The sequence below is a fragment of the Caretta caretta genome, chromosome 1 (genome assembly GCF_965140235.1).
Source record: "Caretta caretta isolate rCarCar2 chromosome 1, rCarCar1.hap1, whole genome shotgun sequence".
NCBI classification, from domain to species: domain Eukaryota; kingdom Metazoa; phylum Chordata; order Testudines; family Cheloniidae; genus Caretta; species Caretta caretta.
In genome coordinates this window covers 269683288-269707871 of record NC_134206.1, presented here as the reverse complement: position 1 = coordinate 269707871, position 24584 = coordinate 269683288, and the positions used below count along the sequence as shown (strand labels likewise).

The following is a 24584-nucleotide window of genomic DNA, read 5'->3' as shown; positions in this document are numbered from 1 at the left end:
TCCCTCATTAAGGGGAAAAGCACACTGAAACCAATGGACGGACTTCCATTGGCTGCAGTGGGGTCTGGATCAAGTCCTAAAAAAAGAGGAAAAAATCATTGTTAATGTTGTGCTACTTCAATGTTGCTAGAATTTTTTCTTTATAAATGTTTTTGTGACTTGACCTGTTTTGTTTTGTTTTTTACTGTTAAACTTATAATAGGATATCTTTGACATACTAGCCTGAGTTCTTTCTTGCCTCTCTTACTCCCAAAAAGAGTGATATCGTATTTCTTGAAGATAACAATGCAAAGTTATATCAACTCAACTTTCACTCCATTTCTATTCCAGGTCCCATTGCACTTCTTTTGTCTAAGGATCCAATGCTGTAGCCCCTACTCATGTGAGGCATATCAATGACTTCACTGGGCCTGCACACATGAGCAAGAGCTGCAGAATTGGGACCTAAAATGTCAGGTTAAGAAGGGAGTTGATACCTTCCCATCAATTAAATGAGAGAGGTTAGCATGTGAAATTTCTACTTTGCTAAAAAAAATGTTTTGTGCCACAGCCTCTTTCCTTGCTCAGTAAAAAAGGAACTGAGATTGAGTCCAAGGCTTTGAAAGCTTATAGTCAAACATCACAATTAGCCACAAGTACTCCTTTTCTTTTTGCGAATACAGACTAACACGGCTGTTACTCTGAAACCTGTCACAATTAGTTCACAATCACAGTCTTCCTTTGGAGTCATTGACAATACTGCTTTCTCTTATATATTTCTAGCAGGGATCACTGCAAAGCTTATTCCAAATTCACACATCCTAGCAATTATACTGCTGCTTAAGATACAAAATATCTTTATTCTTCTACCCTCTGAGATAAGTAATTTAAACAGAATTTACATCTGAATAAAAATGTTTGTTCATTTACAGGTTGCTAGACTAGCTGAATGTGAGAGAATGGTAGTGGCGATTGAACTCAGTAATTGGTTAAATGATGCAAATTATGCCCTGCAATCTGTTGTTCAATGTTATGGTCTCCTTGCTCCGATTATCTATCACAAGATTGCTTCAGTGCCAGTAGTTCAGGTAAGATCATTTAAAAGAGAGGCAGCTTGCATACAAATCTTCTGAATTTAAAATTTAATATATAATGAAGTAGACAGAAGGTGAACCAAACTTGTAGGCTCTGTGTTCTTAGGAGTTTATTGAGAGCAAAATTTTTAATGCTTTTGATAACTTCACAACAAACAAAGTATTTATTCTATGCATGTCCGGTACTGTATAGCTTAAAATCCATGAATCTAGATTCTTTTCTCAGATATGCTAGTGTAAATTCAGAGTAATTCCCTTGAATTCATGGGGTACTGTGGTGGATTTAAACCATGGCAGAATCTGGGCCATAACCTCTAACTATATTCCATTTACAAGCAGTAGTGTCTCGACTAATAGCACCAATAGCACCTATTGTTTGTCTGTATAATCTCTGTCTGGTTTTGTGATTGTTCATGTCTGCTGTATAATTAATTTTGCTGGGTGTAAACTAATTAAGGTGGTGGGATATAATTGGTTACATAATCATGTTACAATATGTTAAGATTGGTTAGTTAAATTTCAGGAAAATGATTGGTTAAGGTATAGCTAAGCAGAACTCAAGTTTTACTATATAGTCTGCAATCAGGAAGTGGGTGCGTGTGTGTGTGTGGGGGAAATGGGAACAGGGAATGGGGGTGGGGAAATTGGAATCATGTTTGGCTAAGGGCAGGAATGGGAACAGGGACACAGGTGTAAGGCTGTGTGGTGTCAGAGCTGGGAAGGGGGACACTAAGGAAGGAAACTGGAATCATTCTTGCTGGAAGTTCACCCCAATAAACATCAAATTGTTTGCACCTTTGGACTTTGGGTATTGTTGCTCTCACTTCCCTGGTCCTTCTCGCATGAACAAAGTGGGTGAAGGAATAAGCCCCCTAACAGGTGTCTTGATAATTCACTTTCTGTTTTCAATGGAGAGATGTTCTCTTTTAAAAACAGAGCTCCTTTCCAAAAGCAAGCATCTTCCAAATGAAAACTGAAGGACTACTTGAGCCCCCTTCCCTCCATTTCTGTGTTTGGCATAAATGCTATTTAGTTTCATCAAGGATTCAGTTAAACATATTGTTGGCAGCATCCAAAGACTAACTCATGATCAAGAAATAAAAACAAAAATAGATTCCAGTTTATAGTTAGACTGAGCTAAATAACTTAAAACAGCTAGCAATAATTACTGTGTTAAAACTAGAGATGGGATGAGAGCAACTGGGAAAAGGCAGAGGGATTCTGTTCACACACTGTATCTGTCTAATGATAATCTCTCAGTTGGGTAGTTATTGGCTGTGATATCATACAAAATGCACAACCAGTCTATTGAAACATAGCTTCCGTGTTCAGATCCTTATTCTAATGGACAGTAATTTGGTAATATGCACTTTTCATATCTGTTAAACAAGGTGTGTGTGGGGGGGGAGAAATCCATCTCTTATGTTTAGAACTGACTGCAAAACAAAAAATTGTGAATTTGCTTTTCATTTAAATTTCTGACCAGCTCAAAACAATTTGCAACAGAGCCATCTGAGTATGTTATCTCATACTATAATCATAAATTATTTTATTTCTGACTAATTAAAACAGCAAAAATACCTATCACTTTTATATCTATTACCATAGGCAGAGTGAGTGAAAGTTTGGTCACATTTACTACTGATTTCAATGGGGCTAGGATCTTACCCTGTGTATTCAGTAAACTATTTTTAAGGATTACAGTCAAGTAGAACAAGATGATACATTGCTGGGCACTGACCCTGGAAAATCTCTTCAGATTTAGTGCTTCATATTGTAATCCTTGTACTTTCAGATCCTCATCAAATGTCTAACAGTCCTGCAAGAAGTCCCAAGTTCTACCTTACAGAGGAAACAGACTGGTTGTTATGAAAGTATTCAGCATATGATAGCTTGCTCCTCCTTTTATGCAGCACAGGTATTTTCTTTAGTGTGTTTAGGACTATAGACTTAAGGCTCAGTAGATAACATGAAAAAATTAGACAAACCTTCATCTTACTGATCTGACCTTAAGAAAAGTTTGGCACGCTTGAATAAAAGCCTAAAGTGAGAAATAGTGGTATAAAAACTATTTACAGGCATATTTTGAATCAGCACATTTTAGTAATACTGTTATTGTTGAAGTTTTAAAAATCAGAAACTTTATAAAGTAGTTTGTTCAGGGCATAGATTTATTTGTTACTTACTGGATGAAATCAGTGACCTCATTTTTATTTGAACTTTGTGATACCTAGATTTCACAAACTTTACATTTTATTCTTTATTGGACTGTATGTTAGAAATGAAAAATCTTAGTTGTGGTATAATAGGTCATAAAATGGAGTGCTTATTTTTATAGAGTGAAATATCCCTATCTGGTCTAACAGATGACTTTTAGTGCCTTACCAGTAACAAATCTTAGTGTGGAAATTACCACTAGTCTACCTGCTGGTCCCACTATGATGGAAGGTAAACAGTTTTACATACAACTATCCCCCTGGGTGAATAAGTCATTTCTGACATCAAGCCTAACTCGCCTTATTTTCTAATAAAGAATAGCCCAAAATTTACAAATGTAAGAGCCTCTGGTCATTCACCTATGTCCATATTCAGGAACATAAATCAGTGGCCTGATTTTTGGAGTTGCTATGCCCCTGAAGTTCTTTATTTACTTCAGTGGAGCTGCAGCTTCTCAGTACATTTGAATATTAGGCCACTTACTTTATTTAGATTCCTACATTAAAGTTAGGCTCCGAAACTCGTTACCCTAGTTTGAAAGTGTTGGTTTAGTAAATAGAACCTGGAACTAAGGCTGGAATTTTTAATGCATTTTATATGCCTTAGTAGGGACAGAGGAGCCTAATTAAATCTTGAAGTGGAACATAGGCATACAATGATTTGTCAACATTTGATTCAAAGTGCCTGTAAGGCTGTGGAACATTTGGGGTGGATGGGTGATGCACCTAGTATTTTGAATTATGGGCCTGGTCAAGAGCACAATAGAGTATTTTTAAAGTAGGCGGGAAAGCACCTAGCCAGAGGAGGTGGCTGAAAAGTTAGACCAATTCAGGGCATACCAAAGTTGTTAGGTACTTGTGAAGAAGAGATTCTCTGCATTCCCCAGAGACAACACCTGGTAATGGAACAAAAGGGTTAGTGTGTACATATCAAATCAGATTTTCAAAGCAGCAATGTGCCTACTACAGCTTTGAAAAAAAAAATCTACATGCAAAAGAGGGTGTATAAACTGAGATTCATAACTACAGATTTAGACACTTGGACAGGAAGATTTGAAAATTCTAATCTAAATTCTTCAAGTTTACAATTCCTCATCAATAAACTGATGTTATTGCACTGTACATTATTAAATGTGGAGTTTTAGTCATTGGCTAATATCTCTAATAGTCATATATTTCCCAGTTAAACAACGAAGGAAAAATGTAAATGTTACCTATTATGTGAAAAGAAAAAAATTAATACATGTTTAACAGGTACTGCGTTCATGGAAAGAATATGAACTAGCATTAATTATTATTAACTATGGGAAAAAATTGTTGGATTCCTCACAAACATCCCACGGACAGTCTAAATTCAGTAGTATTGAAGAAATGCAAATTGACACAGAAACAGAAGATGAGGTAATCTTTTTTTCATTTTCCCTTTCTTTTCTATAAGTAGGATGTTGCATACTAGCACCTCATCAAAACATTGCTGATAGGAGAGTGTAAGAAATTTAAAGACATACATTCTTTAATATATCAGAGATCACATAGAAGATCACTTACATCCATGGAAAGTTGAAATTAATTTTAATCAAACAATTTTCATAGTTGAATACTGCACTTCATACCTTGTCTTCAGAAAGACTATTGATGAAGAAATAAATAACTGGTGAAACTGCTGAGCTAAAGAAACGCTGAAAAAAATAGTATCCCAAGTTTACTGAACTGGAGAAAAACTTAACTTTCTCATTGCTGCTGCTGCACATCTTCAGAGGTGCTGTTGATGGCACCTTCCTTCTCCACAAACCACTTCATCCCTCTCAGACTTGAGTGCATTTCTGCCTGGGGCTGCAAGAGAATAACACAGGGATTAGCTCTGGATATGCCCTCCCTTGAGGTTATCATGCAGTCAGAGTACTTCACAGGCTCGAGTGAACCTTGCAATCATCAGTCATGTTGATGGTCCTCTGGAGGTGTGGGCTCCTGTCAGCTTTCCTCAAAGAGACATAAAATATACCATTGTTCCTCCCTTTGTCTCTCACTCTTGAAGGTGATGATTTAAAGTCCTTCTCAGGAAGGAAAAAGATAGTGTCAAAGTTACATGGCTAGCTGCACCTATGTCTCATTTTTGGTCTCTCTGAGAGCACCTCCTCAAGTGTTGGGCCTTGCGCCTTCGTCTGTTCCAGGGTGGGGAATTCTGCAATTCCACTTTCCCACTGGGCCCTTGGTGACAGTAACTGGTGTATCAATTGTGCTTACCCTATGGGACTGACCGAGTTCAGGTACTTGTTTTGCTTCCCTTCAGGAGTCTGAGAGCAGGGATGTACAGTGACCAGACAGATTTTTTTAATCTAAAGTACTATTTATCAGGAGGAACAAAGGATTTAGAAAAAAAGATTTTAAAACAGTCTACAGACTTCTTTCTTACCTGCAGGCTTACTACCTCTGATAGTAGTGTAGGAAGGTCTAGCATCTTCAAAAAGAACAGGAATACTTGTGGTACCTTAGAGACTAACAAATTTATTGGAGCATAAGCTTTCATGGGCTACAGCCCACTTCATCAGATGCATAGAATGGACATATAGTAAGGAGATATAGATATATCTCTATGTATGTCTTATATACAGAGAAGGTGGAAGTTGCCATACAAACTGTAAGAGGCTAATTAATTAAGATGAGCTATTATCAGCAGGATTAAAAAAACACTTTAGTGATAATCAAGATGGCCCATTTAGACAGTTGACAAGGTGGTGTGAGGATACTTAACATGGGGAAAGAGATTCAGTGTGTAATGACCCAGCCACTCCCAGTCTCTATTCAAACCCAAGTTAATGGTATGTAGTTTGTATATTAATTCAAGCTCAGCAGTTTCTCGCTGGAGTCTGTTTTTGAAGCTTTTCTGTTGCAAAATTGCCACCCTTAAATCTTTTACTGAGTGGCCAGAGAGGTTGAAGTGTTCTCTTACCGGTTTTTGACTGTTATGATTCCTGATGTCAGATTTGTGTCCATTTATTCTTCTGCATAGAGACTGTCCAGTTTGGCCAATGTACATGGCAGAGGGGCATTGCTGGCACATGATGCCATATATCACATTGGTAGATGTGCAGGTGAACAAGCCCTTGATGGCGTGGCTAATGTGATTAGGTCCTATGATGATGTCACTTGAATACATATGTGGACAGAGTTGGCATTGGGCTTTGTTGCAAGGATGGGTTCCTGGGTTAGTGTTTTTGTTGTGTGGTTGCTGGAGAGTATTTGCTTCATTATTTCTCCTGCTGATAATAGCTCATCTTAACTAATTAGCCTCTTACAGTTTGTACGGCAACTTCCACCTTCTCTGCATATAAGATATAGACAGACATCTCTATCTTCTTACTATATGTTCCATTCTATGCATCTGATGAATTGGGCTGTAGCCCACAAAAGCTTATGCTCTAATAAATTTGTTAGTCTTTAAGGTACCACAAGTACTCCTGTTCTTTTTGCCGATACAAACTAACATGGCTGCTACTCTGAAACCTAGCATCTTCAGACACTCCAGTGGGTGCTTTTGTCTCTGCCTGGTTCCCCCCACACAGCTGCCCCCTGTTAAAGAGCATTCCTTTTAAAATCTGCCAGAAGTCTTTTGATCTCTTGTGTCTGAAGGCTTGTTTTGTCCTGATACAAACCAATCTTCCAAGTTAATAGTCCTGGCATTGTCCTTTAACAGCCCTCAACTGTTTGTGGAAAGGTGGCCTGTCCGGAGCCATTCTTTCCCGTCCTGACGGCCTCATGTTGTATTAAGTCATTATAGTCCTATAAACCTCCCCCCACCAAATAAGCATGTCAACACAGAGTACTCAAATTATGACAGAGCATCTCCAGGTCAGTCACTAATGGTATGAAAAGTGCTGACTCAAATCTGTGGACTACAACTCTCTACCCTTGGACTGTGATATTTAAGAGCTAAGGAGAGAGGGCTTTTTGATTTTTATACTTATTGCCCACTGAAAAAACCCCTACTGAGCATAACAGCAGTTGATACCATAAACGGTCAGGTCAGCCCAAATTAGCCTCTGCAATTGGTGCTTCTTATTTGAGGGATATTCCCTCATTTGTAGCTACATCCTGTTAGTAGTAGTATTGCAGTAGAGCCTGGGGCTCCTAGCAAAGATCAGGACCCTGTTATGCTTGGCACAGTACAAACAGTCCTAGCTCTGAAGAGCTTACAACCTAAATAGAGAAGATAGCAAAAGGTTGGAGGGAATAGATACAATATACAGGTAACTGTCTTGTTAGTTCCACAACTTTGTTTCTCTTATTTTTCTGCCTGTTTAATTTTGGGGGGGGGGGGGAAGAGAAGGGAATCAACTGAAAAGAGAGATAAGGAAAGTAGATGGAACACTAAAAGGAGGGGGAAGGATGAGTGTTATGGAGAGCAGGTGAAGTCAAGCTGAAATGAAGAGCCTGAAGGAGAGGTTGGAGGAAGTAGGAGCAAACAGCCAGTCAGCACAGGGGGAAGAATGTTGTACAAACGATTTGGAGAAGGATGACATCAGAGTCACCGGGTCCCTGATTCAGCTTTTTTTTAACCTCTGCTATTGCTGACAGTTTCTGGCTGCTTTCTCCCAGCAGTTCCCCCACCCCCGCCAAAGCATACAAAATGTGTCAGCTTTCTGAAGAAAGCTTAAGTTTTGTCAAAAAAATCAAATGTCCAAAATCCTAAAAGTTTTTGATTTGTTCAAAAATGAAAATATTTTCTCCAAAATCTGAAGTATTTCTATTCAAATATGCTGTTGGGGTGCTTTGTGAATGCCTTAGGTGTCCATTCTTCTCCCTGGGCTCCTTAGCAGGACTACAGCTTCCACAGTGCTCTGCAAACACAGACCTCCCTAATACTCTGCCTCCCCTCACCAAGTGAGGAGTGGAAGGCATTTCGTGGGAGATATAATCTGACTAATAATTAGATTTCTCCCTGTAGCTATATGAGACTCACCTGGCAGTCTCCTGCAGGTCATCCAGGGAATTAGCCTGTCAGCTGGTGTCTTGCCTGTTGCTGGCCCCCCCATGTCCCTCTTTGACCCCAGTGCCCCTTTCCCTTGGGTCCTGCCCCTTGGCAGTACCCCCACAGTCTCTGGGTCATCAAATATCAGGGTTAGAAGGGACCTCAGGAGGTCATCTAATCCAACCCCCTGCTCAAAGCAGGACCAATCCCCAATTGGCCCCCTCAAGGATTGAACTCACAACCCTGGGTTTAGTAGGCCAGTGCTCAAACCACTGAGCTATTCCTCCCCCCCCCCCAGGGAGTCCCCCCATCCCTACCTCACCTCAGTAGATGGCTATTGCCAGTCACCACCTAGCCCCCATTCACTGGGGCGGACTGCAGGGTACAAGCCACTCATCACAGGCAAGGGGGGGGGGGGGGTTTGGACCTGCTGCCTCCGCCTACCCTTGGGCTGCCCTGTTCCAACCCCAGTACTCTGTTTTAGGCTATCTGCCAGGCTTCCAGCCTGGAACCTCCCAGCTCCTCTGGCCTTCCCCAGCCCTACATCTACTCTGGTACTCTCTCCATAGCTAGAGAAGACTGTCTGAGCAGCTGGCTCACAGCCCTTTTATAAGGGCCAGCTGTGGTCTGTTTGGGGTGTGGCCCCAGCTGTGCCTACTTCCCCAGTCAGCCTGGGAGCTACTTGCCCCCAGCCACAGTCCTCTCCTGGGCTGTTTTAAGCCCCTCTAGGCAGGAGTGGGTGACCACCCCGCTACACTCCCTTACTGGGAGTGGAGCAGTTAGCTTATCCCACCCAAATGAAATAAGTCAATCAAGCTTCTGGCCATGACACTGTGAGAATCACAGAACATGTCAATTAGCTGCTTTAGTGCCTTAATAAAGGAAATAAGTGACTCCCGAGATGTCTGAATGACATTCAGTTAGGAAAGAAATATACAACTCAAAGCAACTACTTTCTAACTGAGCTCTGAAGTGGATCTGTTAGCTAGTGAGAGAAACCGGGCACAGTTGGTTCCAAAGGTCACTCCCTCAGCCTTATAAAAACACTTCTCAGAAGTGACAAAAGCCCATCTTGACAAACTATAGGGAACAACCTCGATGCTGCAACTGACACATTGTAAGCAGCCTGCCACCACCAGCAGAACTGACAGATGGGCAGAAGATTCTCTCTTGTTTACCCAAGTTGCCAAACAAATACAAACAAGTTATCTCCCCATGCAAATGACTCACATGTTAGCCTTTGGACAGTAGTAATTGGTGCAGGATGTGTGTCCCCTGCAGATGAGGAAAATTAGAGGCCCATGAGAGAGCTCCCTTTCATCAGGTCAGTAATATTTTGTTACAGAATTTTTTTCTGCAGCATGCTTAGATAGTGCAAGCTGCCGTGTTATCAGCATCCTGGACTTTTCAGGGTTTGCAAGGGACAGGAAACCACAAGTATTTTTAAGTATATTTCCCCCTAAATATGTTTTAAAAAATTACAGTTCTGGCAAGATCCTAAGTCATTTTAACTTTCTCTTTTGGTTTAGTTTCATTATACCCAAATAATTCAATATACAGAAAGTCGATATCTGTAAATCACAATTTACATAAAATTTATTTCATATCTGAAGTTGTCACTGGAAAAAATTACATTAAAAACATAAACAACAAACATTAGGACACCAAACAGGGAATTAAGAGACTTGGGGTTTATTCCTGGCTCTGCCATTGACCTGCTGTCTACAGCTACATAAATTCTAAGTATTAATAATTTATAACTTGATATTCTTAGAGTCCTTACAGTAAAAAGAAGTCACAAGCAGCTGCAGTTGAAAAAGCAGCTGAGAACCTAGCAGCTCTGGAATCAAACCTCCTCAAATTGACAAGACCAGGTAGATGTTTTAGCAAAGTATTTTTTAACCTTCTCTCTACTGTTTCTCATGGTTTTGCATTCAAGAATGGTTTTGCCAAATAAGTGCTTGTGTGTTCTTTGGCTCTTTTTAAGAGGGAAAATGAGGGATGCAATGTAACCAACCAAATATATGATTTCTGTTGCGTCATTTAGGTTGGCAGTAACATAGGGCATTGTTTTCACCAAGTCTTCCCTTCCTTTCAATATCTCATTCCTCGTTAACAACTACGGTTGCTGCATTCAAGCAAATACACTACTTAAAAGCTCTATCGGTTGTACTGGGGCTCTACGCTATATTCTACCTCAAGCTGTTCAGACTGCCTGTATGTTTTTTTTCAGAGCAATCTAGTTTGAGAATCTAATGACTTACGGCCATTCTGAATTTAAAGTTCCTGCAGCAGTAAATTTTAGTAAATATAATTGACCCAATCCATAAAAACACTAAATTTTAAAAGTCTAGTCTTTCAGAGTCTATTAGTGAACTACAGTCACTAATTACTAGTCACATGTGACTCTTTGGTCATTGTCTTTTTTCATTTGTATACGACCTAGCACAGTAGAGCCATACAAGTACATACATAATTCATAATAATAACTGAAATGTTTAGCTGCTCCTTATACTGGATCAGATAAGGAAGGATTATTTGTCCAGCTATGCCGAAAGAAGGACAGGAGACATTTGACATGAGTTTAATCAGGCTGCAACTGTATTATTAGATGTCTGGTACTTCCCGGCAGATAAAAGTTTACAGTGCAGGTAACCCCATGTTTATTCTGTAATACCAGGGGGACTTCTTCCAGCTCCCCCTCCTTTTCCATCCAGGTTCCTCCAGCAAATCCATTGCCTGAACCTTACCATCCGCCCCCCTCGTAACAGGGTTAAGGTGGGCTATAAAAATGTGTGCGGGGGGGGGAGGGGGAGGGAATGGCTCCCTGCTGTACCAATCATAAGAGTTCCCAACTGCCCCCCATTTGTTCCTTTTAACGAACCCTCTTTTTAAGTCCTTCTCCAAGCCATTCATCCAGTCACTGTATACCTTTCCTATGGAGTACCTGCACTGGACATCTGCCACAAGGAGGTGCCAGCAATTAGCTTGGCTGCCTCCCCCCATCTCAAGCCCACCTGGGTTCCCAGACATCTCTCACTGCCCCAGCCAAAAAAAAAAAAATGGGCTCCAAAGCTTTACAGGGGAACCCCATCCTCCCTCAATAATTTGGTGCCCCCCAAGATGTCCAGATTGGTGAGCTTTTTATGACCAAGGAATTCCCCCCCTCCCGTTAGCATTTGTCATGCCTTGTCCACCAGGTGGCGCCCCATGGCTCCCTGCCAGACCCTTTGTTAATTCATGTTCGACAACAAGTCCCTTCTTGTTCTGGGCAGTAATTGAACCCCTTTACACATTCCCAAATAGTTTTTCCAAGGTGTGCCACATCATGTCAGTGACTGCTATGGTGCACAGCAGTGGCATCAGCTGGCCCAATAAATGCTTCTCCTTCCATGCCAATGCAGGCTTGCCCTGTCACTGACCCCTGGTTCCCAGGCCACTAGAACATACACCTATGTGCTTAAACACCCCCACCCAATCCTGTGCCCACAGAGCCACACCACCGCCTCCAGGGTCAGTCTTCCAACATCTGGAATGAAATCACAACATGTTAATGTTGACTCACCACCCAAGGTTGCACACATGTATCATATGTTTCTGAATGCCAATGCCCAATTGCCAGAATTGCCTATGCCCCCATACTCAGCTGCACCGCTGCTGGGCAGAACCAAGCTTACAGCTTTTCTGTAAGATAACAGATGCTCCCCAGCCTCCTTGATCAGTTGACCATCGCAAGTTTAATATTCCTGCTTGTCCCTGACAGTGTATACCACACAACTCCAAGCCCCGCTCTCCCTCTCCCAGCGCACCTACAGAACCCAGGCATTAGCTCACTGATCCCAAAAGCACCAAAATTGCTATTAAGAATGCTGCTTTGAGCAAGGCCGCTTAGATTCCTCAGAATGTGAACTGTGATGTCCCTCAGTATGCTCTGTGTAAAGGGGAGGCTTCAGACGCAGAGCTGCCCCTTTTAAACCCTTCATTCCCATGGGATGAATCAGCGACCATGCTGACCCTTTTTGCAGCAGTTTTCCTCTTCTCTTCTCAAAGCACTGTTCCCTTCATTCGGCCAGCCAGGTAAATACCCACTCACCCTGCTTAAAGGTGCTGTGCGCTCATTCTTTCACATTCCTTGAATAGAATACATCTCAGCCTTATTTGAAGATTTGTTTCTTCATCTCAATCATTTTCTGTCCTTATTAATTCTTTTGTTTTAAAAGGTGAATTAAGTGATCAGTAAAAGTGTCAGTCTCTTCCTCTGTTCATTTCCAGAATCTCTCTTCTTCACTTCTTCCCCTACTTTTAGAGGCTTGAGTGGGAGAAATACACAGAATAAGTTTTTATTCCCCACTCTTTCAGCTGCTCTCCAGGAGAAGGTAGAGATGAGCTACAAGTTGCTGTCCAAACACGAGCTGGAAAAGCAGGGAGTTCTGTGCCCTGGCTGATTTCCCTGTGACAGGCCTGCTGTACTCCTCAGGGGAATTATCCTCCCATCAAGGCCGCCTCACGTCTTGTAGGAGCATAGCTTCTCTCCTTTCTGTGCCCTTCCTAGTCATCTTTTGTTGTAGCAGCAACAGCCTCTTGCTTTCAAGCACATCCTCTGCTACTCCAGGTGCAGCTGCTTATATGTGACGTTGTCTGTAAAAGTCTAACACAATTGCAGCTCCATTGTCGATAGCCAAGAAGGGAGTTCTTGTAGATAAAGTGTCACTAACTGGCAACATTTTGTCCACCATATTGTCTATACATGCTCTGAGCACGACTAGTCAACATGGTGGCTGAAATCATTGGTGGCCGCCGATGCCTTGTCTGCTTTGAAGTTTCTGTCGTTGCAAACCGTGGTAGCAATGGTTGAAAATGCCAGGGGTGAAGGAAATGTTCACCCCAGAAAGTTGCTCTTTTTTACAAACTTGTTTACATTTCACTGCCTTTTTAATTCAGTAATGGCTTGTTCAATTAAACAAATGGTGCAGCCTGCATTAAAAATGAAAATGTTTAGGTTATAAGTTTGTTTGTGTGCCAAGTTTAGGTGAGGGTTAGATGAGGCTGAGAATAGGACCTGAAATGGAAATCCTGATTAAAACTCTAACTCTGGAGTCATTACTGATTGTTCCATATTAATTACAAATCTGACCTTCTTATGCTTCCTTGCATGTTGGCAATGAAAATATCTCTGTAACAAATGGAAAAAGAAAGCACAGCAATCCAATTAAATATGTAGCTCAGCGAGGTCCTGATCCCGCCACTTGTTCCACAGAGATGGACGCATGTTCTCATGCAGAACAAGTTGTAGGATTGGGGCCTTACTGAGGTATGCAAGTTAAATTCAAATTAAATAGCTCTTTAATAAAATACTGTACCATGTTAAAGAAGACTGCATTTTGATCAACAATTTGATGTGCAGTACTCGATGTGCTTCTAAAGTGTGGTGCTTGGTAATGCAGGTGTATCTGCAACATTTAAATGAATAAACACAAAATCTAAATCAGAAAAGTTCAAGATAAAGGAACATTTACAAATCTTTGGTTAGGAAAAAGGATATTCAGAATAAAAGACATAATACAAAGCAATAGACAAGTCTCCCGGTGACTGCATTTATAACAAATGCTAGATGCCCTGCTAACTGCTATCCAAATGAATACAGTTAGGTCATCTAGCACCATATGCTCTATGCTAGAGCACATTATTAACAAATATGGTAACAAAAACCACTTTGAGGGAAATTCTTGTAAGTGGATCTACACCTTGAAGCATCCCCCTGATGACGATCTAAGAGGGAAATTGGGGCAAGAACTGAATGTGCCTGTTTCACTAGAAACCTGGGAAACCATCTGCCACAACAAAAAGGACAATTCAGGCTCTCCCTCTCTTGAAGATTTTCTCAAATTAAAATTTTAAGCAGACACTGTTGGACCCCAAAATGCTTATTCACAGCTGATCTTGTCAAACACACCAAAGGGAAGTGGAGACAGAGAGCCAGTTTTTCCTATGCCACTTTCTAAAACTACATTGTATATTACTGAAGCAGTATATTTAAAGCGCTTCCATCAGTGCTGGGTATTAACTCTCCACATTCACTCAGATTGTGTCTGTTGATTGTATTAGAAGAGTTAGTGCTTGTAATCAACATCAAGAAATTGTTTCATCCTCTTTTTTCTAATGTCTAAAAGGATCTTTTCCAGATGATGAAAATAGATACTGCTTCCTCCTCAGCTGGCTTAAAGAGCTAGCTATCCCAGCACTGAGAAAGAAACTAACTTGAACTAACAGGAACAACTAGAAAAGATACAATCTCTGATCATGTATGAAAGACATACATGCCATAGTAATTATGGCATCTAAGTCTTATGCCAGTTCTTTCCCCACATTCCTATCTCTGTTTCATTTAATCGTTACCCTTTTTATTTCTAGGAAGGGGGTTGTCTTGTAGATCCTTTTTGGGTTTAGGTACATAATATATTCTTGTAGACTGTCAAATATGTGTACTTCAAGACAGAAAGTAGTCTATAGGTATTGGCAAAATATGTCTGAAAAATTGCACTTGGTCTTGCTATATAGTTATCTGCTTGTATTTGTGTATGGAAAATACAGGTAAAGTTTTAAAAAAAGAAAAGCAAAAATCTTCATTAGTGCAATATGTAAAAAAAACCCTGAAATATAACTTTGAATTTATAGACTTGGGCATCTTAAGTCAGCTAAGCGTAAAATAGATTGGAAAAGTAAAGTCTTTACCTGAATCATGCTATTATAACAGCAAATTGCATAGCATAATCATTAACACAGATAATGTATATAGGAGAGGAAGGATAGTCTAGTGGTGGAGCACTGGCCTGAGGCTTGGGAGACCCATGTTCAGTTCTTTGCTCTGCCACAGACTTCCTGTGTGACCTTGATCAAGTCACTTAGTCTCTTTGTGCCTCAGTTCATCATTTATAAAGTGGGAATAATAGCACTGCTCTGCCTCACAAAAGTATTATGAAGATAAATACATTGAAGATTGTGAGGTGCTCAGAGGTATTGCAATGGTGGCGATAGCTAAAATAGGTATTGTTGCTCATTTGGCCTGAGATGTTAGCCCCTGTTCCATTAGAAGGAAAAATTGATGATACAAGCCAGGTATATTCTTTGATGTATAATTCTGCTTTTCTGAACTCAGTGGAAAAAACAGCAGGCAGTTTCTTTTCTCAAAAATCCCTCAGGGTGCCTCTCTAAGAAGCTCTGTCTATCTGCTTCCCTTCAGTGCCCTGCTCACAGCTGCTTCTCCAGCTTTCTGTGGACTTTCTGCTCTAACACACAGAGACAGTCTGCAAACACAAAGTCTTAACCCCTGATTCTTGAATCCACAAACTCCTCAGCCCATACTCTCAACCATGATCAGGTCTTGCCTGAGGTCTGGTGTTGCTTTTGTCTAAAATCTTATTGTGATGAGTGGGGGGATCCCATCAAGTGTAGGGTGAGTTCATCCCATCCTTGGAGTTGCCCTCTGCCTCTGGACAGTGAGTCCTAGGGGTTAAAGTCAACAGAGTTACCCTGATCCGCAGGGCTATAAGGCCTTGTGGCCAAAGTCTATATAATCACCCTGATCCACAGGGTAGTGGCGCCTCATGCTGATTCAGTGAGGTAGCCCTTCTCTTCAGGGCAAGAAGGCTTAAGAGCCGGAGTCCATAGAATTACCCTAGTTCACAGGGCAGCAAGGCCTAGTGGCCAGTGTCACTAGAACTACTACTCCAGGCTCACAGGGCAGTGAGGCCTTGCAGCCAGAGTTAATAGTCATACCCTGGGTTTGTAGGGCAGTGAGGCCTAGCAACTAAAGTCAATAGAGATACCCTGGGTTTGCCTCCAGGCAGGGCTGTGTGGCCCACTGGCCAGTTGGGGTGGGTGGCAGCCAGGCTAGGGGACCCAGGCCTTCCCTGCTGCACCACATCCAAGCCCAGGGCTCTGTCAGTGGCAAGTGTGTCCACCACTGCATCAGCGGGGATCCATCCACAACATGCTGACTATCTTGGGGACAATGGCTATTCCCCCCTGGGCTACATCCTACCATGATACTTGTGGTGGTCTGTGCATCTCAGGGTTCCTTGGCCTGTGCAACTTCCTGTAGCTCAGATCTCCCTGGGGCATCCCCAGGTAGCTGGGCGTCTGCTTGGTCTCGGCACCTTTGGCTTCCGCGGTCCAGGGCTCTAGTAGTTCCTGTGCAGGAGTCAGCAAGAAGCATCCTTCCTCTCCCTTGGTCAGCCCAGACTGAGATGCACTGCTCCTTCTTATATTGGTGCTACATCTGGAGCATGCCCAGTAGGGACATGAACTCTGCCCACAGTGAGGAGTTAACCCTTCCCCGTCCAGTGCAGGGTGAGTTCACCCCGTCACAGTTATATATAAAAGAGTTACAGTTGTTTGCCTTTATGCACTACTATAAGGTAAGTCCCATATTCAGGAAATGTGACCAGTGTTGATCATTGAAAGACATTGCCTTCAAAACATTTAGTCTGTTTCATCTGTTTGTAGATAACTTCCCTCTCTTTTCCTCAAAAGGTTAGAAGAACAAGTATTTTAAAAGTAGTGATAGTAGTGAGAAATCTTTATAGCATACAGTATGGGCTAAAGGATGGTGTTTTCTGGTCTTCAACTGCAGTTCAAGAAAAAAACATATCATTTTTGTGTTATTAGTTGTCCTATGGATTTATTTAACTTGGTCATCAATCTAGGTACTGGACCAGAGATTACAGGACAAGAAGATCCTTTTTTTCTCTACCCTATAATTTCATGTTGGACAGCAAACAATGCCTACAGGGAAGGTAGGAAAATTGGATTTTGCTTTTGTTGTCCGTTTCTTTTCTTTAAAATCCAATACTGATAAAGTAATAGGTATAATTAAGAAGTTATTTTTATTCTTCATTGTTTGTAATAAGCACTTTACAACTTGAAAACATTTTTTCCATTTTTATCCTTTTATCATTTGAAAGCAATATAGTTATTAATGTTCCTTATGGAGATCATTTATATGTGCATGAAATATTTGCAACAAATTATGACTTTACTGAAAATTTGATGTTTTTTCACATTGGCTGATTAACTTGAAAATGGGCCTATTTTGAAAATAGAATGTTTTGTTAATTTTTCTATAAAGAGCAATGCCTTTTCTGCAACTGGAAACTCCTTTTTAATGAAGAAGAGTTTAAAATTTGAAGTTCAAATTTGCTCATGTTTTCAATGCAAAATATGAGGTATATGAAATCTGGGCTGTGCCTCCTCTTATGATTAACACAATAGAATCCAAAATATTAATGGGGGCGAAACTGTAAAATGAACATAATTCACCATAATCTTAACACTGACTAAATTGGGACTAAAGGTATTTTTAATTTATTGGTAACAAAGAGGAGAGAGGCCTGGCCAGATAGCACAGAGTGTAAACTAGAAATAATTAAAACAAATCTAGAATTGGCAAAATAAGACGTATATCCTGCAGCAAGAACTGTGTTTTACCTTTACTAACATGGTTTTCATTGCAAGACTGGAACCTAAATGAACAAAATGCATTTGTGATATTTTGTCCTCGCTTTTTATTCTTCACTTGCTCTCTAATTCACAAAATTCAGTAATTTATAATAGGTCTTATAGTCACTTGTGCAAATTTGGGAGGTTCTGCTACTATCAGTGTCTACTGGATAGTAAAATGTTTTATGGATTATATCCTGTATACATTGAACTATCTGATTTCAATATTAGCATATTGTTTGCCTTTTCTATGAGCAACATAATATAAATATGCCTTGAGAAATCATCTAATAAAAAGTAGTAATATAAAGCAGAATTCAGAAAACAATTAGAATATTAATACAAGAAAGCATACGATAATTCCATATTATTTTATTTTTAACATAGTAATGAAATTCAGGAAGAAACCTCGTTTCCTTGAGTTCTTTGTTCAAGTTTTGCACAAAGCACTGAATGAAGAGAAATTTCAACGAATACTGGAATGGACAGGCAGTGTGAAAGATTTCTTAAGAAGGTAACTTTAAATTACAGTAGTAACATATAATTTTGGTTTCTGTCTTCAGAATTCCAGATACAACAAAGTATAAGGGCTCCATCCAAGGTAATACTGCGTCCATGGCTACTGGCGTGCTAAAGTTCCATGGACCTCAAGAGCTATACAGCCTCAGAGACTACACCCTATTGTGAGGGGATATTTCTCCCTTGCTAAGGTCTGTGTAAAGCCCATTTCTGTCAAGAATAGCTGCCCAAGCCTGTCTCTTTTACAGACTTTACTCAGCAATATGGCCATTGGGTGTGTGGCAGTGACATCAGGAGGACAGTTTTTTCATGAAGTTGATAGATTTCCACTCCATACGGCTAAATGCAGTGCCTTGCATAATGACAGGTTTCAGAGTAGCAGCCGTGTTAGTCTGTATTCGCAAAAAGAAAAGGAGTACTTGTGGCACCTTAGAGACTAACCAATTTATTTGAGCATAAGCTTTCGTGAGCTACAGCTCACTTCATTGGATGCCTTCAGTGGAAAATACAGTGAGGAGATTTATATACACACAGAACATGAAAAAATGGGTGTTACCATACACACTGTAAGGAGAGTGATCACTTAAGATGAGCTATTACCAGCAGGAGAGTGGGGGGGCGGGGGGCGGGGAAAGAAAACCTTTTGTAGTGATAATCAAGGTGGGCCATTTCCAGCAATTAACAAGAACGTCTGAGGAACAGTGCGGGGGAGGGGGAAATAAACGTGGGGAAATAGTTTTACTTTGTGTAATGACTCATCCACTCCCAGTCTCTATTCAAGCCTAAGTTAATTGTATCCAGTTTCTAAATTAATTCCAATTCAGCAGTCTCTCGTTGAAGTCTGTTTTTGAAGTCTTTTTGTTGTAATATTGCGACTTTTAGGATTTCCAGGTTTATGGATCTTGGGTAGCAGATAGAATACCCCAGGTCGGGGTTCCAGGGGTGTGTCTGTGTGGATTTGTTCTTGTGCTTTTTCAGGGAGTTTCTTGAGCAAATGTTGTAGTTTCTTTTGGTAACCCTCAGTGGGATCAGAGGGTAATGGCTTGTAGAAAGTGGTGTTGGAGAGCTGCCGAGCAGCCTCTTGTTCATATTCTGACCTATTCACGATGACGACAGCACCTCCTTTATCAACCTTTTTGATTATGATGTCAGAGTTGTTTCTGAGGCTGTGGATGGCATTGTGTTCTACACGGCTGAGGTTATGGGGCAAGTGATGCTGCTTTTCCACAATTTCAGCCCATGCACGTCGGCGGAAGCACTCTATGTAGAAGTCCAGTCTGTTGTTTCGACTTTCAGGAGGAGTCCACCTAGAATCCTTCTTTTTGTAGTGTTGGTAGGACGGTCTCTGTGGATTAGTATGTTGTTCAGAGGTGTGTTGGAAATATTCCTTGAGTTGGAGACATCGAAAATAGGATTCTAGGTCACCACAGAACTGTATCATGTTCGTGGGGGTGGAGGGGCAGAAGGAGAGGCGCCGAGATAGGACAGATTCTTCTGCTGGGCTAAGAGTATAGTTGGATAGATTAACAATATTGCTGGGTGGGTTGAGGGAACCATTGCTGTGGCCTCTTGTGGCATGTAGTAGTTTAGATAGTTTAGTGTCCTTTTTCTTTTGTAGAGAAGTAAAGTGTGTGTTGTAAATGGCTTGTCTAGTTTTAGTAAAGTCCAGCCACGAGGAAGTTTGTGTGGAAGGTTGTTTTTTTATGAGAGTATCCATTTTTGAGAGCTCATTCTTAATCTTTCCGTTTGCTGTAGAGGATGTTGATCAGGTGGTTCCGCAGTTTTTTTGAGAGCATGTGGCACAAGCTGTCAGCATAGTCTGTGTGGTATGTAGATTATAATGGATTTTTTACCTTCAGTCCTTTTGGTATGATGTCCATCTGTTTGCATTTGGAAAGGAAGATGATGTCTGTCTGTATCTGTACGAGTTTTTGTCTGGCTATGTAGACTCCCTCCTCAGGCCCTATGCTACCAGCACTCCCAGCTATCTTAGAGACACCACTGACTTCCTGAGGAAACGACAATCCATCGGTGATCTTTCTGAAAACACCATCCTGGCCACTATGGATGTAGAAGCCTTCTACACCAACACTCCACACAAAGATGGACTACAAGCCATCAGGAACAGTATCCCCGATAATGTCACGGCAAACCTGGTGGCTGAACTTTGTGACTTTGTCCTCACCATAACTATTTCACATTTGGGGACAATGTATACCTTCAAATCCGCGGCACTGCAATGGGTACCCGCATGTGTACCCGCATACCCCACAGTATGCCAACATTTTTATGGCTGACTTAGAACAACGATTCCTCAGCTCTCGTCCCCTAATGCCCCTATTCTACTTGCGCTATACTGATGACATCTTCATCCTCTGGACCCATGGAAAAGAAGCCCTTGAGGAATTCCACCATGATTTCAACAATTTCCATCCCACCATCAGCCTCAGCCTGGACCAGTCCACACAAGAGATCCACTTCCTGGACACTACGGTGCTAATAAACGATGGTCACATAAACACCACCCTATACCGGAAACCTACGGACCGCTGTTCCTACCTACATGCCTCCAGCTTTCACCCAGACCACACCACACGATCCATTGTCTACAGCCAAGCTCTACAATATAACCGCATTTGCTCCAACCCCTCAGACAGAGACAAACACCTACAAGATCTCTATCAAGCATTCTTACAACTACAGGACTCAACTGCTGAAGTGAAGAAACAGATTGTCAGAGCCAGAAGAGTAGCCAGAAGTCACCTACTACAGGAGAGGCCCAACAAAGAAAATAACAGAACGCCACTAGCCATCACCTTCAGCCCCCAACTAAAACCTCTCCAATGCATCATCAAGGATCTACAACCTATCCTGAAGGACGACCCATCACTCTCACAAATCTTGGGAGACAGGCCAGTCCTTTCCTACAGACAGCCCCCCAACTTGAAGCAAATACTCACCAGCAACCACACACCACACCACAGAACCACTAACTCAGGAACCTAACCTTGCAACAAAGCCCGTTGCCAACTGTGTCCACATATCTATTCAGGGGACACCATCACAGGGCCTAATCACATCAGCCACACTGTCAGAGGCTCGTTACCTGCACGTCTATGAATGTGATATATGCCATCATGTGCCAGCAATGCCCCTCTGCCATGTACATTGGTCAGACTGGACAGTCTCTACGTAAAAGAATAAATGGACACAAATCAGATGTCAAGAATTATAACATTCATAAACCAGTCAGAGAACACTTCAAACTCTCTGGTCACTCAATCTCTGACCTAAAAGTCGCAATATTACAACAAAAAGACTTCAAAAACAGACTCCAACGAGAGACTGCTGAATTGGAATTAATTTAGAAACTGGATACAATTAACTTAGGCTTGAATAGAGACTGAGAGTGGATGAGTCATTACACAAAGTAAAACTATTTCCCCATGTTTATTCCTCTCCCCCTCCCCACTGTTCCTCAGACGTTCTTGTTAATTGCTGGAAATGGCCCACCTTGATTATCACTACAAAAGGTTTTCTTTCCCCGCCCCCCCCCCCCCACTCTCCTGCTGGTAATAGCTCATCTTAAGTGATCACTCTCCTTACAGTGTGTATGGTAACACCCATTTTTTCATGTTCTGTGTGTATATAAATCTCCTCACTGTATTTTCCACTGAATGCATCCAATGAAGTGAGCTGTAGCTCACGAAAGCTTATGCTCAAATAAATTGGTTAGTCTCTAAGGTGCCACAAGTACTCCTTTTCTTTTTGAGAGTTTTCCCTGGATCACTAGTATTAGTGAGCTACCATCCCTGCTGATAATTAGGCTGGAGAGAGTGGCCTAATGCAACTGGAAGAACAAAAATAATGTTTGATGTAATTAAACTATCTATAAACTTTTATATATACAGTAGAGTCTGCAAAGACTTTAAAAAAACTAGGATAAGACTTCTTTGAGATTCTGAACACCCACAACTCCCATTGAAGTCCATTGGAATTCCAAGTACCCTAGCTCTTCCTGCAGACAGATCCTTAATTAATATATTACTAACATTTAATGTTGTTGCTGGTTTATTAGGAGGAATAACCACTTTCTTGGTATCAAGGGAACTTTGGCAAAGGAAATAAGTGAGCTCAGTGTATCTGAAGACGCAAAGCAGCACACAACAGCAGTAGTGGAGTTCCAAAAAGTGAGTTGTATTTTTATTTAAAGCTATATATCATTATCATACAGCAACAATATAAGTTCAATAATACAAACAAAATTAAACATCAGGAATGGAAACAGGCATATTTCCTAGCCTTTGGGATGCAAATTCCAAATCTGAATACGCCCCGGGCTAAAAGCCCAGGAAAAAAGATGGGCATTGCAATATTCCCTAAAGGCCAACAGATATAAGCTATTTCAGACAATGAAGGGTAATGAATTCCAAAATTCACAGAGAATACCTTTTCAGCAGCTCCCTTTGAAACTGAAGGGACTTTAGCATGAGCACCTCCACTGATTACAACTGTGCTACCATCACACTCGAAGAGAGGTGTTGTCTCAAATAGATAGGTCTCAAGACATTTAGGGCTTTATGGATCAGTAACATCACTTTAGTCTCCACTCTCTTAGCTTTAGTTGTTGCAGGTCATCTGTAACCCATACTGACATGTAAGGATGGAGCTGGAGAAAAGGACCACCAAGGGCCACTTTATTGATAGTTGAGAACAAAAGAGAGTTATACAGTTCTATCAAACTATCGATAGAATAGTCTATTGGCAGAACAATGTTCTCCCTTGGAGCCTTGTGGACATGCTTGGGTTCCATTAGATTCTGAGGGGAGATAACTGAAACAGATTACTGGCACTGCTGAGAGAGATGTGTCCCTTCACAAAAATCAAGAGGTAATGATCAGTCCATGAGATGTGTAAGATTGCCAGGGAATTACTTAAAAGAAAAAGAAAAGAAATATATTAAAACAAAATTAAAGTCTTTATCCTGCATTTTTTCTAGCAATTTGTGAAATATTTCTGTAAGGAGATTTTAAAGAAGTGTCCAAGTACTAATATGTATAAAAATTAAAACAAAAGTCTCTAATATGATTATCTTCTTGGAATTTGTAAAGGGTAACAAAATTTCTCATTTGATAGCTTTCATACAACTCCTAAAATTCCTGCTTCTGTTGCATAATTAGTATCTCCTGGCATCTTTATTAGTGATTTATGTGATTGATTCTTTAGAAATTTTTTATCCCAGCACTGTTTCTTTGAATCCAGCTAATAGAAGTTCTCGGTGTAGTTCTGTTTTCATTCACTACAATTTATAATATATGGAAATAAAGCCAGAGATTTTGCAGTATCAGAACTTGTCTTTTAAAGTGACAGGAAAAGAACTGTGATGATACAGAGTTGAAAAACATTGATAAGTGAAATAGATTATTCTCGATCCTGACCAGTATCCCAATTTGAAACATCTGGAGTATTCTCTCTTTCTGCAAAAAGAGTTTCCTGGGATAACCTTCTGGGATGCATAATATTTCCTTCAATGGCATATTTTGACAAATAGTTCTGAAATTCCATATGTTCTTTTATTATATACACACAAAAAGCATGAAAAATACGTCCTCCCACCCACTCTCCTGCTGGTAATAGCTTATCTAAAGTGATCACTCTCCTTACAATGTGTATGATAATCAAGTTGGGCCATTTCCAGCACAAATCCAGGTTTTCTCACCTCTCCCCCAACACAAAACTCACTCTCCTGCTGGTAATAGCTTATCTAAAGTGACCATTCTCCTTACAATGTGTATGATAATCAAGGTGGGCCATTTCCAGCACAAATCCAGGTTTTCTCACACCCCCCCCCCCTTTTCCCACACACACACAAACTCACTCTCCTGCTGGTAATAGCTTATCCAAAGTGACCACTCTCCTTACATTGTGTATGATAATCAAGGTGGGCCATTTCCAGCACAAATCCAGGGTTTAACAAGAACGTCTGGGGGCGGGGGGGGGGGTAGGAAAAAACAAGGGGAAATAGGTTACCTTGCATAATGACTAAGTCACTCCCAGTCTCTATTCAAGCCTAAGTTAATTGTATCCAATTTGCAAATGAATTCCAATTCAGCAGTTTCTCGCTGGAGTCTGGATTTGAAGTTTTTTTGTTGTAAAATAGCGACTTTCATGTCTGTAATCGCGTGACCAGAGAGATTGAAGTGTTCTCCGACTGGTTTATGAATGTTATAGTTCTTGACATCTGATTTGTGTCCATTTACACTTTTACGTAGAGACTGTCCAGTTTGACCAATGTACATGGCAGAGGGG

At 40.9% G+C, this 24584-nt stretch overlaps 1 protein-coding gene across 8 annotated transcripts in view; it reads left to right on the top strand.

Moving 5' to 3' along the window:
- The window catches only part of CFAP54 (cilia and flagella associated protein 54), a 208028-nt gene that overhangs the window by 74042 nt on the left and 109402 nt on the right, over positions 1–24584 (top strand). For 7 of the 8 annotated variants that reach the window (XM_048835513.2, XM_048835512.2, XM_048835511.2 and 4 more), the window contains 7 exons: positions 912–1067; positions 2869–2991; positions 4544–4690; positions 10033–10132; positions 16964–17053; positions 18144–18270; positions 22354–22465. In XM_048835513.2, coding sequence (XP_048691470.2) covers positions 912–1067; positions 2869–2991; positions 4544–4690; positions 10033–10132; positions 16964–17053; positions 18144–18270; positions 22354–22465 — 855 coding nt within the window. The remainder of the gene's footprint in view (positions 1–911; positions 1068–2868; positions 2992–4543; positions 4691–10032; positions 10133–16963; positions 17054–18143; positions 18271–22353; positions 22466–24584) is intronic. The other variant, XM_048835518.2, reaches the window with a different exon arrangement.